Genomic DNA, 21,102 nt, shown 5'->3' on the forward strand with positions numbered 1-21,102 from the left:
GAACCCCGTCTTTTTTTCGGGCCGCCGCTCGTGTTTTTGGACCGAACGCCCAGAGCGTCCCGCCATCTCCGGTCCAAGGCGGCGTCTTAAGATTCAAACGGCGGCGCCAGTCAGTCAGTCAGTCAGTCAGTCACTCAGTCGGTCGGTCGGTCGCTCCTGGGTGATTTCGGCCTCAGTGGTTTCGCCGCATCCCACTGCCCTCGCTGCACAATTTATGAGTAAAGTAAACAACTCAGGACAAGTCTGACTCGGGCAGAGAATTGAATCCGCACCTCAGCTTTAACAGGCGGGAAAACAGTCAAGTCGAGTCAGATCGAGTTTAGACGGCGAATCGCAACCCGGTTGTCCGAAGACGTCGAGCGCGTCTGGACCCTGATCTTTAAAAGGACTTACAGACACCCGACATCCTCCCAGAAGCTAGGAAACCGGTTAGCCACATCAGACGGATCCCGGCTGGGTTTCGGCCGGCCGGCCGTCTCAAAAGGCCGGGGTAGAAAGAGAGCGAGCGGGAAAGAAGGACGGCGGCGGCGAGGAAGACAGAAAGCAGGAGTGCGATAAAGACGGACGGGGTTTGGAACAGGCGGGAAGGACCTCACTGATAGTAACAGTTGCGTGCTAATCGCTTACAATGATAGCTTTAATCGTCATGAAAGTGAATGAGAATGGCGGGCGCCGCAGGAGATCGAGCCCCGCCCCCTCGGGAACCCGCCCAATGAGAGAGCCCAAATAAATCACAACGCGAAGGTTGTATTCGCCGAAGAGGCCAAAACAAGCGATCTAAAGCGCTCGACAAAACATTTTGCCGCGTCTCTTTATTTTTGTTTATCCCTTTTCGCTCGCTACTTTGCGTGGAGAGCAAACAGCGCGCGCCTCAGCCCCTCCCGTCGGCAGCGACTTGCCCCGGCTCCCTCGGCACGCCGGGCGCGACCGAACCCGAGGTGGGTTGAGATGGATAGAGGAAGGCGCGGAGTGATGAGGCGACGACGGCGGCGGCGGCGGCGGCGGACGAGGGAGGGGAGGAGGCGTGCCGCACACATGCTACCCTTCATCGTTCTCGTCTGCTCGGTAAACCCGGGCTTTTGTTGTTTCCCCAGGAGTGCGGGCGCGCAGACTCCCAGTCAGGAAGCTCGTCAATCTTTGCCACAACAGCACATAAATTAGTGCCCAAATTGCTGTTACACCGGCGGAGAGGGAGACACGGTGAGAGATGTCTTGTGCTGCGGTTTGGGAATACATCCCCCCCTCTTCCACCCCGTCCCAGCCGCCCCCTCGCCTCGCCGTCTCCCCCCTCCAACAGGGTGTCAGAATGCACTTCAATAAAACAGTCAAGTAAATACAGGGGGGAAGACATGCGGCGGGAAGCGCTGCTTTGTTGTACAGGCATCTGGAGTTGGGCAGCGCTGAAATATTAATAGGCCTCACACACAAACAAACACACGCGCAGGCGTGCATGAGTTCACCAAACGGCAAAGTCACCGCGTCGTGCGGGCGGCGTGCAGCCCGGCGACTCGGGCGTTCCCGGGGCGTTTTTTGACGATTTCGCCGCGTTTTACCCGTCCGATACAAATCCCTCCACAAGGGGGACGCCGTGGAATTGTTGACGGCGCGCAGGTGGACGGTCCTCGCAGCTATTTGCGCCGCCTCAACCCCCCCCAAGCTTGTTGGTAACGCGGCGCCGAACAAATAACTGCTCGGCCGCGTGCGCCTCGACCGTCCTTCGCCGCTGACATTCAAATAACCTTTCTGCTGCTGCATGAAATGGAAAGCGCGGAGGATGGGAAATACACACAAAAATAAATGTAAAAAAAATTAAATTAAATTAGAAAAAAAAATCATTAAAAAGAAATAATAAAAACGTTAAAAAAAAATTATTTAGAAATATATTATTCCAGAAAAAATAAATAAAAAATGTAAGAAAATAAATAAATAAACCAAGTATTGTGCAGCTTAATGACAGCAGAGCCCCGACGGATGAAAAGAGGCAGATTTCTGATTCCACCTCTCGTTAGGCTGTCGTCTCTCTCTCTCTCTCTCTCTCTCTCTCTGCAACTATTTATCACCCGACAGCTGATCTCCGCCGCCGCCGACTGCCAAAGTCCACGCAGCCGAGCGACGGCGTGTTAATGACGGAGGCGGTGCACTCGCCAGCAGTGCCTCCCTCCCTCCCCCTCCCTGGTGTTTGTGTGTGCAAATGCTGTGTTTTTTAAGAAAATCAGCTTATGTGCAATATTCCGGCATGTGACCCTCAACCCCCACCTTCCTAAGCCTTTGTTTGCTTTGATTGCAAAATATTATTATAGGTGAAGGTATTAGCAGGGTTCGCCCCGATGAGGGAAGAATTGTTAATCTGCCCGTAATGCCGTGTCCTGTCCAGCTCCTTACATAATCTCTGACATGAGCCACACTTTTCTTTTTTTTTTTTTTTTTGCGTCACTCCGCCATCGACAGCTGTCGACACAACACACACGATTACGCGCTCGCTGCCCCCATCGGTGTCCGAGTGTTTTTTTCTTTTTTGCCTCGTAAATGGCGAACCGTTCGCGCGAGCGGGACGCCGAGGCCTCGTCTCTCCGGTCCTGCGCATCGTCTCCGCATCGCCGGGCTGAGGAAATGATTTAATGGTCCAATCGAGTAATGGGTTAAGCGCTCGGCATTATGACGGTGGGCACGGTCTGTAATGTAAGGGATAATCCTAATCCCTCCACGTTATGTCAGTAGTCCAAGCGTTCAGCGGGAACGGTCGGGAGATGGCGACCGGCGATTCTCCGCGTTTGCGGAAGCGCGCGGTTTCCGATGGACGGCGTTTCTCGGCCTTTTCGTAGCATGACTCGGAGAATAATATCGTAAAAAAAAAAAAAAAAGAAAAGAAAAGGCAAGGAGGCGTCTGTACGTCTGTCTCACCGTGTCTGTCAGCGTAAATCCTGTAATAAAATAAAGTTGACAGGACCCCCGTAAGCTGCTGCTGCCGCGCGCCTCGCAAATAGTTTTGGGTGTTTAACATTTAACTGTCAGTCTCCGTCGCTCTTTTGATAACGTCGCGTAGTTTCTTGCAGACGGTTGATCCCGGGGCGTCTGGAGGAGACAGGGAAGGGCGACCGGGGGGTTTGAGGGGGGAGGCGGGGTGGCACGCCGGAGCCTCGCCGCCCCCGCCATTGTGCTCTGAGTGACGCGTCATCCCCCCTCAAAGGCCCCGGCGGCGCCGTGAATCAGTGCCCTTGAACTGCTCGGCCGCGGACACACAAAGAGCGGGCGCTTCCACGTCCACCGCTTTGTCCGGCGCTACATGCGGGGGGGGGGGGGGGGGGAGGCTTCGCCGTGCACGATTCTTGCACATAATCCCGGGATAGGCTTTGGCATGGACCGGGATCAGCGGCGGCGGTCAAGCCGAGGCGAACCGGCCGCCGCCTGCGAACGGCGCTGCTCCGGCGTGTTGATACCAGCCGGCGGAGACGGAGGAGGGCCGGTCCGACCCGCGCCGTCGTCGTTTCCGTTGGAATCGTCCCCCCGGCGACCGAGGCGCGGGTCGCCGGGGGGACGATTCCAACGGAAATGCGCGTTGGCTCGGTGTAGGTGACTTCACGGCGCATTTGATTTCAAATTTTATTCTCCTTGACCCCCCCGCCTCCTCCTCCTCCTCCTCCTCCTCCTCCTTTTCAAAAGCAGCTTATCCCAGTGTGGAAATAACTGTATGTTCAGTCTGAGGTCTTTTTCTCATACAAGGACTCGCAGAGCCGGCCTCAGCCAGTCCAGAGACAAACCCTTTTTACTGTTGAGTGCACTGAGCTTCCGAGGGCTTATGCAGCAGCCGAGTGAGAGGGTGTTAGCCGGCGAGGCTGCGCGCACTCTGGGCCTTCCTGCTGCAAGATAGGGCTTTGTGAGGTGTGTGTGTGTGTGTGTGTGTGTGTGTGTGTGCCTGCCCGTCACGGGCACCTCGGCGCCCCGTCCCTGCTCCCACCGCTTTCACCTGATGCGGCGCAGCCTCTGTCAGGCCTGAGCGAGCCAGCGAGCCCCGGCCGGCTCCTCTTCTTCTGGAGAGATGAAGGCATCTCGCTGTGTGGGGGTGGGGGTGGGGGTGGGGGGGCGGCGGGGGAGGACGGAGCTCGCAGCAGCAGCCGAAGCCCGGAGCTATCGGAGGCTGGAGCTCAGAGCCAAAAAGCCCGTGGGCCGGACGGGGTGGGCGGAAGCTCGGCTTAACTCGGCGAGGCGCGCCGGCAGCCGCGGCCCCGCACTGCCACCCGATGGCCGGGGCCCGTCACTGCGGCGCGGAAAAAACCCTAGCTAGTCATAATTACGGCACGCTTCGGTTGTTGCGAGTGCGTGTCAGAACAAATTATGTAAGTAATGAGGCCGAAAATGCTAACGGATTCGAAACACACTGCGCCGCTAATGCTCATGCAGGGAGAACACAAAAACAAACAATGGCGCGCACTAGCGAGCGGACGCACCCGTCCCGAACGGAGAGCGACCGTTCGCCGCACGGCGAAGATTAATTACAAATTAACCCTCTCGGCGAGGTCGGCGGCGCCCACCTCCCGCCCGGGGTCCCGCGATAATCCGCGTGGGTGGCGGCGGTCGACGAGGTGCGGCGCCCCCGCCCCCCCCCCCCGTCGCGCGTCGGAGTGGAATCGCGGGAGGTGTCGTCTGGAGGAGAATTAATCGCGCGCGTCCCGCCACTCCCTTTTGTTCACTTTGCTGAAAATGTGGGCTAATTCCATGTAAACACGGCCGGTCTTGTTGACTCCAGCAGCGCGAGGAGAACAGGCGCCGATCCCTGAATGAATAGAGCGCGGCTATTAGTTAGTGGATTAGAGGCTCTGTGTTGAGGGCCTCTCCCAGGGCTCGCCTCGGGGACGAGGACATTATCCACATGACGCGTTACAGACTCCTCGGCGGCTGATTAAAATGAGCGAGGGGCTCTCCGGGCTCGAGCCGCGCCACGAGGACTTCTGATGCGATCAAACCGGTATAAAGAGCTCGCTTGTTCAGGTGTACCAGGGATATGTGAGGCTTTTAGTCTCGGCGAAAAAGGCTGGCGGTGCGGGCCGCGAGGCCCGGCTGGAGGCGAGAGGCTGATGTAACGCCTTGACATCGCCGGCGTCTCTTAATTATCGTCGTTTCTGTTGCGCCTTATTAAGGCGCGATCGCCGCGCACCTTGTCGCGGCCCGTTCGTTTTTTTTTTTTCGGAAAAAAGGAAGGGGGGGATTGCGAGAAAATATCCCGCGGTGATATTTCCTCGATCGAGATCAGATAGCGGATTTCGTCTGGCGGCGCAACGGCGGGCCGAGATGCAGGAGATGTGGAGGAGGGCTGCGAGATAGAGATCTCTGGAGGAGGAGGAGGAGGAGGAGGAGGAGGAGGAGGAGGAGGGGGTTTGTGGCATCGGCGGCTCCAGCGATAAAACCGAGAGCGTCGGGATGAGCCGGGAGTTGTGCTCGTCTGATGTCTGCGTGTTCTGCCTCGTCTTCTGAAAGAGGAAGAGGCCGGCGCCGGACGAGGCCCCATCCGATCCCTTCGCCACGTGGAAACACGCCCGAGCGGATAAGAATTAAAAAATAAAAAAGCGCTTCCACGCCGCCGTTGTTTCACGGTTTGCTAACGGAGCGGGCCGTCCGGGGTTTGGGCCGGACGCACAGAGATGAAAATGGTTTTAGCTTCCTTATATATGCACAGACGAGCAAAACACACACACACACACACACACACACACACACACAACTCTGTAAATATTCAGCTAATGCTCTGTGGAAGTGAGGATTCAAAAATCCACTGGATGAGATGTTTTTAGCAGCACGCTGCTCTTTCATGTACCAACACGGCTCTGTGGTGAGTGTTGTACAGTGACTCGTGACAGCAAAATGTTGATTTTTTTTTTCTCTTTTCTTCTTCTTCAACTCCCTCCCTCCCTCCCTCCCCCCCTTCATTTTCTTTTCTTCTTCCTCAGCTCAAATCGAAATAATTCCCTGCAAGATCTGTGGAGACAAATCATCAGGCATCCATTACGGAGTGATAACATGTGAAGGCTGCAAGGTAAGAATCGCGGGACTTGTCGGCGTCATGGAAGAGGAAGAGGAGGAGGAGGAGGAGGAGGAGGAGGGCCGGGGAAAACCGGGAAAGGAAAAGTTGCTCGCCGGGGAAAACGTGGTGCGAACGCGGCAAACGGCGTCATTAAAAGCGGTCAAGCGTTCGCCGAGGACGAATCAGAAAAGCACAATTAGCAGGACAAAGTCGTCCCTCCGCCGTTCCCTTTTCCGGAGACTCGAACGTGTCTCTGCTTTTTTTTTTTTTTTTTTTTTTTTTTCTCCGGCTGCAGCCCGCTCTTCTTGAAAATAGAATGATCAAAAGGCGAGTTCTTTTGAATTACGGCAGATTGTTGGCTGTTTGCTGCGGCGCGTCGCCGCCATTGAAGTCGTCTTTTGTACTGTTTCAAATGCGCCAGCCATTCACACTGAGGGGAATTTTTGTGCTTAGAGTGTATTCTTGCGCCTCCCTCCTCCTCCTCCCCCACGCTTGTCACCAGGCACATCATTAGCATTCCTCAGCCTGCACCTTTGCTGTTTGCTCTCGTGTGTGTGTGTGTGTGTGTGTGTGTGTGTGTGTGTGTGAGTGAGAGAGAGAGGTTCCTTTCAGCTGTTCTTCCTCGGCGCTCAGGAGCTGCAAGAAACAAAACACTAAAGAATAAACTGCTGAAATCTATCTTTAATGATTGCTAATTAGTCCAGGCAGAGCGGCCTTTAATGATATGTGCGAGTACAAAAGTTTGGACCATAAATCATAGCGTTATTAAAGAGCGCTGCTTGTCACTGACAGTTATAGCCTGTTTCCATAATGACTTCCATTATAAAGCAACTTGGCAGCTGTCAGCTGTTTTCTTGTAATTAAACAGCCAATGAGCAGCTAATTAAGACATATGTGTGTGTGTGTGTGTGTGTGTGTGTGTGTGTGTGCAGCCGCGGAGTGGGGTGTGTTAATGATGTGCCGGAATCAATTCATTAAGTCAAAGGACGAGGAATCCGGTCGGCTCGCGCCCGGAGAACCCGTTAGCACGCCGCGCCGGCTAATAAGCCCCGCGCCGCTATCGTTCCTGCCCCGATCGCGGGCGACCCGGCCGGGAAAACACCCCCAAAAGCGAAAAGCGAAAAATGTTTTCTCCGGGAGGGGGAGGGTGTCGTTATCTCTTCATCGGGAACCCGAAACCGATCCCGCCCTGGTCTTCCTGGTCTGCGCAGGGCTTCTTCAGGAGGAGTCAGCAGAGCAATGCGGCCTATTCCTGCCCCCGCCAGAAGAACTGCCTGATCGACCGCACCAGCCGCAACCGCTGCCAACACTGCCGGCTGCAGAAGTGCCTGGCGGTGGGCATGTCACGAGACGGTAGGCACGGCCGGACGCCACCAGCCAGTCCTCATCCATGTCCTTGCACGTGTTTCGCCGTCGTTTTCACCATTCGGCTGTTTTTTTCTGCAGAGAAAACAAAAGTTTTGTGGGGAGAAAATCGGATTAAATGTGCATGTCTGAGGTTTGTTACATAAAAGACGAAACGCAAATACCACTTGAGCGCTTTAACTGGCCGCAGATGTTTCGGACTTGTCGACGCGGAGGATTGTTTTCTTTGACTCGAGCAGGTTTGCTGAGTCGCAGTCTTTATATGGGCCCTTTAGATACCCTTTATATGGGTAGTATTTATATTTATTGTTTCTCCGCGTAGGTGGAGGTATTAAATGCCCCGCTGCCGCCCTGCTGCAGGTCAGATCTCGCTCTGCAGCCCCCAGTTTGTTGCAGAGATAGAAACTCCTCTTGATGAAACGGGCGGTCGTCAGAGGTTGTCATTAGTTTTCACCGCAGCTGAGAGGCGGTAATGAGAGCACATAGGTGGGATATCTGTGTCCACACACACACACACACACACACACACACACACACACACACATCCATCCCTCCCATGTTGGAGTCAGAAAGCAGGAGTTTTCATATATCTGTCCAGCGTTTACTGGAATAAGCAAACAGTTGTCTAGCATATCATGCACTATAAATATATAAATGACTATGTGTACATACACATATATATACATTTATATTTATGTGTGTATATATATATATATGTGTGTGTGTGTGTGACAATTTTTATGATATATAATATGAATATATGGGATGTATGCTTTTTTACTTTTATATATTATATAATATTATAATTTAGCTCCTTTCTTTTCCTAAATTCCTGCTTGCTGGTGGTGCTACTTAAACACACGCACACACACATACACACACACACACACACACACACACACACACATGTATATATAATTGTATACATGTATGGCTATTTATATCTGTATACTGTATATATTCATTTAAAATTTTACAAATCAAATTCAATTATAATGATAATGATAATGATAATATATATATATATATATATATATATATATATAAGAATAAGAACAACTTTATTTATCCCGAAGGAAATTCGGGCCAGAGTTTCAATTAAAACGTAACAATAATAAATAATAGTAGAAAAATGTATAAACAGTGTAAACAGTAAAAAAATAAAAGATTAGAAAAAAAGGGGGGGGGGGTAAGAAATACAAATAAAACTATAAAGTGTGTAAGTAACAAGTCAAGGCTATAAAGTGTCTTAAGTACCAGGTGAAAGATAGGGAGTGCACAAGAGTATGAAAAAATATTGCGCATGCAGCTGTTATGAAATGAAATATTGCACGGTTATGAATATATATACAGATAAATATATTTATACATGTTTTTTTCTGTTCCAGTACAAACATATGTACATAAAGATATATTGCAAAAAGGTATGCATGGTTAGTCAGGAACTCGACAAACTTCTTCTCGCTGGTCGTGATGTTCAGGTTCTGGAAGTTAGCGCTCATAGTGTGCGCCTAGTGTGTGCATTTATGTAGAAAGAGAGCGTGATGGGAAAAGTGCTGGGGGTTCGAGGGCTTCAGGCTGCTCGTCGTAAAGTCGTCCGCATGTTGTTTGCGGCTGTGTTTACGCGATAGCTGCGGCTCCAGATCCACAGCGGCGGTAAAGAGATCAATCATAGGCATCGGGCGTGCAGCGGCGGAGCGGAGCGTATTTTTAGCTGCCCTCCGTCTCGGCCTCGCCGTCACAATCGCTGACGTGCAAAATCGCCAAACGCACGGATTTGAATGCGCCGGTGTTCCGTGTCCTGCCACCAGGGGGCGCCGCTGCACCCAAAACCGCGTATATTCGTCCCGGCAATGAAATGCATCGGCGCCGACGAGGACCTTCGCTCACCGCCACGCATGTGTGAGCGCCGTCCGGACACGTGAAGGTGACCCTGGCCTTCACTCAACACACTCCTGCCCATCTGCCACACAGAAACACACACACACACACAAACGCTAGCTGAGGCCCCCACAGCTGCCCTCGGATTTATGAAGACAGGTTTTCAGATTATTCGAATCATCGGCGGGGAATATCAGTCGAGAAGCGACCGGTGCGTTCAGACAATCTGCTCCTTTGCTGTAGAAACCTTGGAAAGAATCGGAGGGGGGGTCAAGACGGCGTGCACGCCGCAGATTATTTCAGGAGGAAAAACAAGCTGCACAGCTGCCAAAGAGGAGAGAGAGGAGAAAAAAAAAAGTTAATATGAATCATTCAGCAGCAGCAGCGGCAGCAGCAAAAACAACAAACAAGCAACAAGTGCATAGGACACACACACACACACACACACACATACCTCGTCATTCTCCACGAAGCACATGCTGTTATGTCAGCAAGAACAGCGCCACATTGTCACTCCAGATGCCGATGGCGCTGTTTGGTGTTTGGGTTTGGTTCTGAGTAGAGTAAGCACGCGCGTTTTTCTGCAGAGCGTTTTTCCTCCCGCCGGCCAATCGGCTCTCGCCTGACATTTCCGAGAACGACTTTACGGGATTGAAAGTTCTCCCGGTGTTCTTTCCCGGCAGCGGTGAAGTTCGGCCGCATGTCGAAGAAGCAGCGAGACAGCCTGTACGCCGAGGTCCAGAAGCACCGGCTGCAGCAGCAGCAGCGCGACCATCAGCAGCAGCCCGGCGAGGCGGAGCCGCTCACGCCCAGCTACGGCCTCTCGGCCAACGGCCTGACGGAGCTCCACGACGACCTCAGCGGCTACATGGACGGCCACACCCCCGACGGCGGCAAGCCCGACTCGGCGGTCAGCAGCTTCTACCTGGACATCCAGCCGTCCCCCGACCAGTCGGGCCTGGACATCAACGGCATCAAGCCGGAGCCCATCTGCGACTTCGCCCCCGGCTCCGGCTTCTTCCCGTACTGCTCCTTCACCAACGGCGAGACCTCCCCGACCGTGTCCATGGCTGAACTAGGTGAGGAGGAGAAAAATCGGAAAAAAAACGGAGAATGCGGGAGGGGGGACTCAACCGTGGGGCAAACGACACAAAGGTTGCTTAAAATAGCAGGAGGTTGGAGACTCATCTCCAACACTCATTAAAAGAGCCTCTTTTTTGTAATTAGTTTCCATTAATTAGGCCCAATCAGGATCCAGCAGGGCAGCCGTCTGGGGAAATCACTTTTTTAGGCTCCCCTGTGCCGACGAACTCCTTTTTAACAGATGTGTTTTCAAAACCGTTTAAATTCTTACGCTCGATATTTCTCTCCGAGAAAATGTGACCTTTGTTTGAGTGAGTAACGCCCCCCCCCCCCCAACACACACACACACACACACACACACACAACCCCCCCTCCCTCGCCACGCATTTGTGTCATAACTAGATTGGCTTTTCCTCAACCTTAAGCTATGAGCTTCCTGGAGGCAGTAAAAGGAAATGTCAACAAGCCTTTTTCCCAGTCAAAAAATAAAAAAAGCCCACGCACATCCGCCTCTCCTCCTTCTTGAAAGCTCAGTAAATAAATCTTCCTCTTTTTTTTTTCTTTTCTCCGTCTCATCGCCGGGGTCTCCCTTTTTCCACGATTGTCACCGTGTTATTTTTTTTTTCATTCCTTCTCCTTCTCCCGCCCTTGCAGAACACCTGGCCCAGAACATCTCCAAGTCGCACATGGAGACGTGTCAGTACCTGCGAGAGGAGCTGCAGCAGATGACCTGGCAGGCCTTCCTGCAGGAGGAGGTGGAGAGCTACCAGAACAAGGTAGCGCCGACCCCCTCCGACCCCACCCGTAATTAAAATCCTTTGTCTTAAAGCGGATAATCCTTTCACTTTCCTGTGTGTGTGTGTGTGTGTGTGTGTGTGTGTTTTCTAGCCGCGGGAAGTCATGTGGCAGCTGTGCGCTATCAAAATAACGGAGGCCATTCAGTATGTGGTGGAGTTCGCCAAGCGCATCGACGGCTTCATGGAGCTGTGTCAGAACGATCAGATTGTGCTGCTGAAAGCAGGTATGACAGCCTGTCAACATGGCCTGTTGCTGTCAACCCCCCTTCTCCCTCTCTGCCACCGCGCGCACACACACACACACACACACACACACACACACACATGCACACCGGCGATGACACAAGGGCAGACCTGACCTGACTGCGCAAGAACCCTGTACTTCCTGCGTGCAGACACCGCTGTCGCTCACGCCGTCCGCTTACGTGCACCGGATGAATCACCCACAACCACACACACACACACACACACACACACACACACACACACTTGCACGTGTGTGCACGGAGATACATCTGCACCCGTGTGCAAACAAACACACCCCGCTGTATCCACCCGCATTAGCCAATGCGAATAATAAAATCGGAGTTAAGACGCCTTGTCAGACATGGCGCTTTAAAACAGCCGCCGTCTCTTTCAGCGGCGGTAATGGTTCCCCTCGCGTTTTTTTTCTCCTTCCTGATCCTCTTATCCACTCGCGCCGAGTCGCACAAATTGCAGGATAGAATAAAAAATCTCCCCTCCCCGCCCAACCACCTATCTCGCTCGATACAGGTCGGATGAATAAGCGCTGTTGCCGCTGAATGGAGCGCAATTTTTTTTTTTTTTCCAGCTAGCGTGTCATTACAGAAGAATAGCCTTCTGTCTGTGATATCATCATCTACGGCGGTGTTTTGTTATTTTATTTTATTTTATTTTATTATTTCCCCCACTTCCCGACTGACAGGCGGCTCATGGCTTTCAAAGCAGGGGTGTTAGCCGCCGCCGCGTAATAGAAACGGCAACAAAGCGCGACGACTGATGTAGAACTGGAGGAGAAGAAGAAGCAGCAGCGGCAACAATCCTCAGATTCAGCATCTCGCTGCCGTCTGTCTCCGCAGGCTCTTTGGAAGTGGTGTTCGTCAGAATGTGCCGTGCCTTCGACTCGCAAAACAACACAGTCTATTTTGATGGGAAATATGCCGGACCTGATGTGTTCAAGTCATTAGGTAAGTGTGTGTGTGAACCTCCTGACCCGCGGGACGCAATGTTGCACAGACGGCTCACCTGGCGGCGCCGTCTCGCCTCGGGCTCCCGTAACCATGGTGATGGGGGGGGGTGGGGGGCGGAGCTTTAGAACCCGTCGCCGATCGTCGCGGCCTCCCGGACGCGTAGAAGCGGTGAGTTCTTGCAGCGCGGCCCGGCGTGCGGATAATTGATTTAACTAAAAGCCCGGATAGTGACCTGATTCGGGGTTGCGTAACGACGCACAACTGCCAAAAGTGACTTGTCTGGGAGGCAAAACTGAGTAAAAGCATTGCCTGTTCTGCTTAAGACGCTCCGGTGTGCTGTCAGCACCGCTCCTTCGCCACCCCCTCCATGTGCCTCCCTCCCAATAAAGATCAAGAGCAAATGTTGTTCTTTGGTCTCTCATCCCTCTCTCTCTCTCTCTCTTTCTCTTTCTCTTTCTCTTTCTCTTTCTCGCTCTCTCTCTCCTTTTCCGTGGCAGGCTGCGACGACTTGATCAGCTCCGTCTTCGAGTTTGGGAAAAACTTGTGTTCTATGCACCTGTCTGAGGATGAGATCGCCCTGTTCTCTGCCTTCGTGTTGATGTCTGCCGGTAGGTGTCACTCAGCGAGCGGAGTGGGAGAAAAAATACAAAAATAATAATAATAATAATAATGCTAAACGCCAGCCCCGCTTCCTGTTCGCCGATTAATGACTAATCCCAAAAATAGACCCTCGGTTTGCATCGTCAAGTTTTGCAAGGAAGTGACTTTCCTCCCCCGCCTCCCCAGACCGGTCCTGGCTCCAGGAGAAGGTGAAGGTGGAGAAGCTCCAGCAGAAGATCCAGCTGGCCCTCCAGCACGTCCTGCAGAAGAACCACAGAGAGGATGGCATTCTCACAAAGGTGATGACGCTTTGCTCGCTCCGTGACGCTTCTCGGAGCGTCGGATCAAAATAACGCCTCTTTCCCGGGAACGCCGTCCGGATGGAGCGTAAAAAAAAATTCTTTTTTTTTTTTTTTTTTTTTTATTGGAAAAGAAGCGGCAATTTATCTATCGCGGCGCCCGACGTAATGTGAAGTGTCAAGTTTTGTGCCTGAGTGCTTGTATCAATATTTACAAGTCTGTTTGCGGCGCCGCCGACGCCCCACCCCGTGTGTGTGTGTGTGCGAAAAACACTGTAGGGAGGTTTTTTTTTTTTTTTATTTCCTCCCCACCACCGCCGCCGCCGCTCCTCCATGTCCTCGCCTGCCGATGAATCTAAACAGCCTGTCTCCTCTCTCTCTCCACAGTTGATATGCAAAGTGTCGACACTGCGAGCGCTGTGCAGCAGGCATACAGAGAAGCTCACAGCTTTCAAAGCAATATACCCAGACATTGTGCGCGCCCACTTCCCCCCCCTATACAAGGAGCTGTTCGGATCAGACTTTGAGCAGTCCATGCCCGTTGACGGGTAGCGGCCCCCGCCGGCGTGCCCGCCGCGAGGGGGCGGAAGGGGGGCGGGCGTGGAGGAGGAAATCTGAGACACTTTATCGGTGCCCTGCGCAGAACCAGAGCGGACGGACGGACGGACGGACGGCACGCCGTTCGACTTTCCACGTTGTAAAAGGGGTGAGGGGAGGGGGGGCGGTTCTCTCCAGGTTTACTTTATTCGGTTCTCTTTGGAAGACGTTTTCTTTTTGGTTTTTGGTTTTTTCGGTCGGGCGGATGGGATCCGAGGAACTTGACCTTCGTCTGCGCATTGCCGAGGTGGGAGTCGCCGCTGGTTTTTTCGCCGTTCGAACCGTTTTCGGCATCCGGCAACCTCTGACGTCAAACGAAAAAACTACGACGGTTTTTGTTTTTTCTTAAATTGCACTTGAAAAAAAGGACCCCATTCAGGGCAGCTGTGCCCCTTCACCCCCACCCCCACCCCCCACCCCCCCCAACCCAAATGGAGATAACGTGCAAAATAATGTGCAGATCTTTGGTCAAGTTCAAGTTGGTTTTTCTTTTTTGTTTCTTTTCGGTCCAAGCGGCGACTTGGAGACGGAGGAGGAGGTTTGGGAGAAGCAATGAGGGCGGGGTGGGGAGGGGCGGGGGGGTCGGGGTTCGGGGGGTGGGAGGGCGGCCGGGGGTCCGGGGCGGGTCGGGGGGTAAATGGGGGCGCTCGTCGGCACGGCGACGCAATCGGCACCTCTCTATGGACAATCGTTTTGAAGAGAAAAAAAAAAGAAGAAAAGAAATCTAGAATTCTGGTAATTCTAACGAAAAACACGACGATTTTAGCTGTCAGAGACTCCATCCGCCATTGTTGCATAGTGAAATCATGTAAGGCCATCTGCTATTAATCCTTCTGTGGACGGGCGCCCGCAGAAGCCCGCGGGCACCGACACAACCGGGAGGGTCCATTCCACCTGTTTTATAACGTACTACAGGGTATATGGTCATAAGTACTTACTATACAGAAAAAAAAGTAATGTTTATAGAATCTATTTTAAATAACATGTATGATATTAGTAGTTAGACCATTCTTAATTGTTGAATTGATAAGGCACTTTTATTTACACCTTCCTTTTAATTTAAGACTTGTATATTTACCTAGTGATGTGTTGCATGTGCACAAGACATACGAGTTGAGCCGCCGCTGCCGCCGCCGCCGGTTTCTGGGAGCTGTGAGAGGAGGCCGGTTTCCGGGAGCGCAAAGGGCTGTGCGATCTTGTTCTGTGTGCTCGGGGCAAGGGGACGGTGTGTGTGTGTGTGTGTGTGTGTGTGTGTGTGTATGTGTGAGGGGGGGAGGGGGGGGCGACGCTGCCGCTCGACGGCGAACAAACGAACAAACAAACAAAAACCAGAGGCGTGGGTGAGACGGCAGGTCAGAGGCATTCCGCGTGTTACCTCAGCGACCGCCAGTAATAACACCAGACGACATGTAGCTCCGATTCTCCGATTGCCAACATACCTTAAGATAACGTTATCGTCTCCTTTTCCTGTCGTTTGACCTCCGCAGACCTGGAACACGCAAGGCTCTCTGCAGCCTTCCTTTTTTTTCTTTTTTTTTTTGTTTTTTCTACAAAAGATATGCATTTACGGGAAAAAAAAAAAAGGTCACGTCCTGAAACCAAATAGCCTCGCTGGACTGGAACAACCCGACACTGTAATCCAACTGTTCCATCTAGTGGAAGGTAAACGATACAGCAACTGCCTGACGACTAAATATGCAGGGTCTAACTTTTAAAAACACACACACGCATGTGTGTGCGTGTGTGTGTGTGTGTGTGTGTCGGAGTGACTTTGCCTGCCCTCTCAGCCACGACCCCCGCCGCCCTCTCCCCCCCTTTTCCCGGCCCGAGCAGGACATTCGACGGAGCGATGAAGGGAAAAAGTCAATATTCAAAGCCTTGTCTGGTCGTAAAGCTTCTATTTTTGTAACACGTTTCGGTTAATAAACTGGAGGAGGACGGGGAGGAGGAGGAGGAGGAGGGCGTGAGGAAGAAGATGATGTCAGGTAGCACTTAACCATGTTCCCGCAATAATTTAGATTAGCAGCTGTTTGTATGAGTAGGGGAGAAAAAAAAAAGAAAAAAAACGGTAGGACAAGTGCTATTTTCAGAATGCTTTGTTGTCGTGCTTCTGTTTCGTTGAGTGTGTCTCTTCTTGTCAGTGTGGTAGTAAAATAGTCAGAAAAAAAAAGGAAAAATTGAAAAAAAAAACAAAAAAAAAGACCCCAAACCAACCCCTGGATGTGCCAAAACGGTAGTCTTTGCTTCCCCGGTCGGTCTACTCGTCCGTAACCTGCAGCGGATTCCTAACACATTCCAGCAGAATCTCAGTAGCGGCTTCTGGAGAAACCTTTTCCCTTCAGGAACCCGACGAAGAGCGCGCACGCGTCCGGTGGCCCTCCCTCCTTTGTTTTGGTTCGCCCCGTTTTCTATTATTTTTGCACACTCCCCGTCCCCGTTCCCCCGCCGTGCAATGTGGACGAGGCGCCGAGGCCTCGCGCTGTCACCCCTCAGGGAAGAGTTTTCCGTTTTTCGCGCTTTCTGCTTGGAGAGGGCGTCCCGTCCGCGCTCGCTAGGTCTGGGCCGCGTCGTTTTTTCGCGCTTTTGTTGTTCAGGGATCCTCCGCCAGCGAGGGGGGGGGGGGGGCTATACGATAAATGCATTGAGCTATTGATTATGAAAAGAGGGGAGGGGGGCTCAGCCGCTTCGAGGAAGTCTCATCTTCACCAGTTCAATTCACACACACACACACACACACACACAAATCTGTTCAAAATGGTGTCGTCAGGGTCTTTAGAATAACCCTCTCTGTCAAGACAAGACCAAATATTCTTATGCAATACTAAATCTGTTGTGTTTCGGTTGTAGTATTTATGCTGTACCTGAGTAATAAATCCAGTGTTTTGTTATTTTTTAAGGGCGGGGGTCGAGGGGCGGGATATGCACAAGCCTCCCCCTTCCCCCCCCCCCCCCTCGAACGACGATTAAAACCTCAGTCTCCCAGCAAAACAAACCCAGTCTGGAACACCGCTAGACAATCCAGGCAGCCGCAGCCGACAGGATGAGGCGTTGAACGCTCAGGGAGGTTCACGGGCGGTCGCGGGGCACAGGACTCGCTCTTTCCCGAACGTGGCGAGGAAGTGGCTGAACTTTTTCTTTTCTTTTTTTTTTAATTTTATTATTTTTATTATTATTATTATTATTATTATTATTATTATTATTATTATTTCCTTCAGCGTGTCCCGCCTAAAAAGAAAAAAATAAAATAAACGTGCAGTACAGCGCTTACTGTCAATAAAAGCAAGATGCAGACTTGGCTGATTTCCTGTTATTTATTTGCAAAAACTTGCTTGATATTTCTTTTTATTCTTTTCTTTTTCCTATCGAAGCCTAATTGATTGAGAGTGGCTGGTAATGTTTTCAACTCTATATATATATATTTATTCACAAAAATATATATATATATAAAAACAAGCAATACGCCTTGTGTTACAATTACGGGTCTCTACATTGCAGTCGTACTTTTAAATTGACTTTAAACATGAAATCGCCTTCAAGGAGGGGACACAGTAATAAGAAAAGAGAAAAAAGCCCCCGTCGTGCACGACGATAAACAGGAAGTGGTCGCCGAACATAAGGGAGCCGCGCTAAAGTGTGTGTTCGCTCGCTCGCTCGCTCGCTCGCTCAGTGTGTGTGTGTCGCGTTAAATAGAACCTGCTGGTCCTTATGTCTCTTGCTTCTTTGTGTGTACAAAAGCAATCCTGTGTGTGTCTTTGTTTGTGTGTGAGAGTGTGTGAAATGAAAACCCCAGACAAGGCTTTAATAATTACAAAAAAAAAAAGGAACAGGGTTACAAGAAGGTTATGATTTTTTTTTTCCTTTCTTTCTTTCTTTCTTTCTTTCTTTGGAGTACGCCAAGATCGATCCATCCGTAACAGGTCGAGGTTCAAAAGCATGACATAACGCCTGCGGAAATCCACGGCCCTCCGGCGCTCGATCCCCGAAAGGAAACCCCTAAAATATTCGCCGGCGTGGAAAAACCCGAGTGGGTTCGGCGTTATGTCACGCTTTAAAAGTTGCTGCTGCGGTGCCGCCGCTCTCACCCCCCCCGCCCCCGAACCACGACTCAGTTGTGAACGGAGGGCCCCGTTATCTCCGAAAGCACAGCCGATGGGAATTAATGATTGAGTAAAAAAAGAAAAAAAAAGAAAAAAAAAAAAAAAAACAGAAGAAAACCACTTAGTTGAAAAAGCAAAACTTTTTAGCCATAATCGAATGTTGAGCAATAATATATGTCCTTTCTTTTTTTTCGTGCAAACGGTCTTTGAACACCTGCATGTAAATACACTTCTTATTTATCACTCTGGCTGTTTTTTTTTTTTGTTATTGTTTTTCGGGGGGTTTTGGCCTTGAGTTTTCGTGGATATTCTCATGTCTCATCTGTACAGTTCTGTTCCCAGGTGGAGAACGAAGAGCTTGACGCGACCTCTTTCTTTCTCTTTCTCGCTCTCCCTCACTCTTCAACCACACTTAATGTTATTACTGACCACGTGTATAAAGGTAGCTTCGTAACTTCTGTCTGTATAGGTAAGAGGAAAATACCGCTACTAAGGCCTACCCAATGGAAGTATTTATCTGTTTATCGATTACGCCATATTGTACGATAACTCTGTTTCTAGTTTGCTTCCCTACTTTAGGATTAGTTTTCGATAGGGATAGGGTGCGCCGCCGTTTATTTTGTGTTGCCCTGACGTGTGGTGCTAAGTAAGTTAATTTCGTGAACAAAGTATTGATTACTAAGCCCGGCCGCCCTATCCGTCAATTCATTTCATCGCATATTAACGTATTATTGATATTAGGACTCGATAAATACTAATGATAATGAAAACGATAGTTGGTAAAGATTTAAAAAAAAAAAACATTTAAAAAAGGTTACCAAGCCGGCACCTGTATCAGTGTGCTCGTCTTGGGATAAGGCACTTATTTCCTTCTGACTTAATAGCAAAGCTAGTATCTGCTAATTTAAAAGAGAAAAAAAAAGAAAAACAGCTATTTAAGGTTGCTTTACCGGTTTCTTGAGAAATTATATTTCAAACTGAAACAGCAGTATTGTGTTTTTTTTGTTGATGTTGTTGTTGGTTTTTTTTTTTTGTTGTTTTTTTTTTTTTTTTGTACTTTTCTCTCCTTCATCTGATTGTAAAAGGAAACACTCACTGAGGCGATGGTTTGTCGGGCTTTTAAGTATTTTACCTCTCCTGCGTCGGCGCGACCCTTCGCCCGATCGCAGAGAAGCGGCGCTCGGATCGAGCGGAGCCTCAGCGTGTTTTTGTTATCCCCCCCCCCCTCCCCCCGCCACCGCCACCGCCACTGCCCCGTTTGCTGTTGTGTTTTCTTACTTTGTGTTTTTCGAGGGGGAGGCACGAAAAATACGTGGTTCCTTCAAGACCAGCGGCGTGGGGTGGGAGGGGGGGGGTTAAAAAAAAAATGAAGAAAAAAAAAAAAAAACTCCTTTGCCACACTAAGTGTTACGAATGCACATGAAAGGATTGCCATTTTAGGACAACGTTTACCTTTTTCTCTCCACTCTGTAGCAAATATCAGTGAGAATATGCTTGCAATAATACACGACGTATCACACTGAGTGCCTCTCGGTGTAACAAACTGCATACGTGGGTCCGACCGTCTCTTCGTTTCGTTTCTCCCAAGTGTGTGCCGAAGTTGATAACGTGTTTTTTGTACATTTTCGGACGAATTCTCACGCCCACGTACGGTGTACAGGTGCGCACGTCGACCCCGCGACCTTTGTTCTGGGTGGGGTGGGGGGGGGGGAGGGGGGTGGTTTGTTTCACGTGGATCTGAAATGGTCAAAAAGGAAAAACATGACATCACGCAGACATTCATCGTCTTGGATCGGGCGGGAAAATGTCCTCACTTTCTGATTATTTTGTACCGGCTTATTTTCTCATTTTCCTGAGAAGGGTTTTACTAACGCATTGTATATCGAGTATTTGTATGTGTTTGTAAAAGAGGCAAACAACGCACCTGGATTTCTCCCATGTTCCGTGTTCAAACGTGCGCTCATTTTTCGGTCCGGTGGGCGGAGCGGGGCCCGGAAACCCTGTGTGTGGTCGTCACAAAATTTCTAAGTCACATGTTTGCTACTGACGTTAAAAGTGGGGGACGGATGATCATGTACCTTTTTATCCAGCTCTTTTGAACTCTCTTTAGCAGGTAGTCAATTCACAAATGTAGTTTTGCTCCTTCTCGTCTGATTCTTAAATATGAAAATAAGTATTTTGATTCATTTTGTAAATACAGCTGTAAAGAAAAATAAGAAATTTAATGTTGTCTTTTAAATACTTTTCATTCTAATATGAATGTTGTTATATTGTACTTAGAAACTGTACCTTTAATATTACCTTTATTAAAAGTGCATTGGACACATCGGTTTTAGATGTGCTTTATGTGCTGTTATCCCATAATAAAATTTACCGCTTGTAATGGGCTGTTTTTTATTGGGTTTTCACCCGTCCTGTTTGTCTCCCGCTCGCTCACGCACACACTGTCGTTGTATTGTTTAAAGAACTATTAGCGGTACGTTACATGAAATGCATATGAAAAAAAGGAATTAAACATTGGCCATTTTTTCGTGACCCGCTTCAAAGAACATACACACTCAAATAAATGCGTTAAATCTCTTTGGAGACCGAACCTCAGTCAAGATATTTTCCCAAATTAAACCGAGACGTTTCTGTTGGTCTGTTCGCGTGAATGCAAAGGTGTTAGAGAGCAATAAAAATTTTTTTTTTTATTATTATTTTGCAAATACACGATCATGAACAATTAAAAAAAAAACACTTCATGCAAATTATAAGAGTTCCGATACATCCATCCAGGGTTGTTGGTTGTCGCCCTGTCGTCAATAAAAGTCTTATCCTACAAACCTCACCTCCGCAAATAGATGCAACTTCCAGCGTTATGCAAAAGTTACTGAGCAATTGAAATTCATCACTACTTGAACATTTTTATCAGGTAACTATTCAGTCCAGGCAATACCTGCATCGACGAAGTTCCTGGGGTATTAAGCTTTATAACTCAAGGAGTTCCACGCTGTGGAATATAGCCATTTTTACAGCAAGGATAGGATGCACTTCTTGCAGATGTAACTGCAGTACTGGGATATTGTTGTTGCAAAAATGCATGCTTCTATAAACGCCCGGCAGGGGGAAGCCGCGTACTTACAGCCCGTTATATCAACATCACTTCCAAACACA

At 50.0% G+C, this 21,102-nt stretch overlaps 1 protein-coding gene across 2 annotated transcripts in view; it reads left to right on the top strand.

Annotated features, from left to right (window-relative positions):
- Window positions 1-14,254, top strand: part of roraa (RAR-related orphan receptor A, paralog a) — a 180,045-nt gene extending 165,791 nt beyond the window's left edge. For both annotated transcript variants that reach the window (XM_086163151.1, XM_086163153.1), the window contains 9 exons: window positions 5,943-6,028; window positions 7,228-7,369; window positions 9,946-10,341; window positions 11,000-11,121; window positions 11,234-11,366; window positions 12,243-12,350; window positions 12,851-12,961; window positions 13,140-13,252; window positions 13,640-14,254. In XM_086163151.1, coding sequence (XP_086019277.1) covers window positions 5,943-6,028; window positions 7,228-7,369; window positions 9,946-10,341; window positions 11,000-11,121; window positions 11,234-11,366; window positions 12,243-12,350; window positions 12,851-12,961; window positions 13,140-13,252; window positions 13,640-13,804 — 1,376 coding nt within the window. In that variant the 3' untranslated portion in view covers window positions 13,805-14,254. The remainder of the gene's footprint in view (window positions 1-5,942; window positions 6,029-7,227; window positions 7,370-9,945; window positions 10,342-10,999; window positions 11,122-11,233; window positions 11,367-12,242; window positions 12,351-12,850; window positions 12,962-13,139; window positions 13,253-13,639) is intronic.
- Window positions 14,255-21,102: the final 6,848 nt, after the last annotated feature.

This window comes from Fistularia commersonii, chromosome 17 (genome assembly GCF_037954325.1).
Source record: "Fistularia commersonii isolate RoL2024-O1a breed Wild chromosome 17, RoL_Fcom_v1.0, whole genome shotgun sequence".
Lineage (NCBI taxonomy): Eukaryota > Metazoa > Chordata > Actinopteri > Syngnathiformes > Fistulariidae > Fistularia > Fistularia commersonii.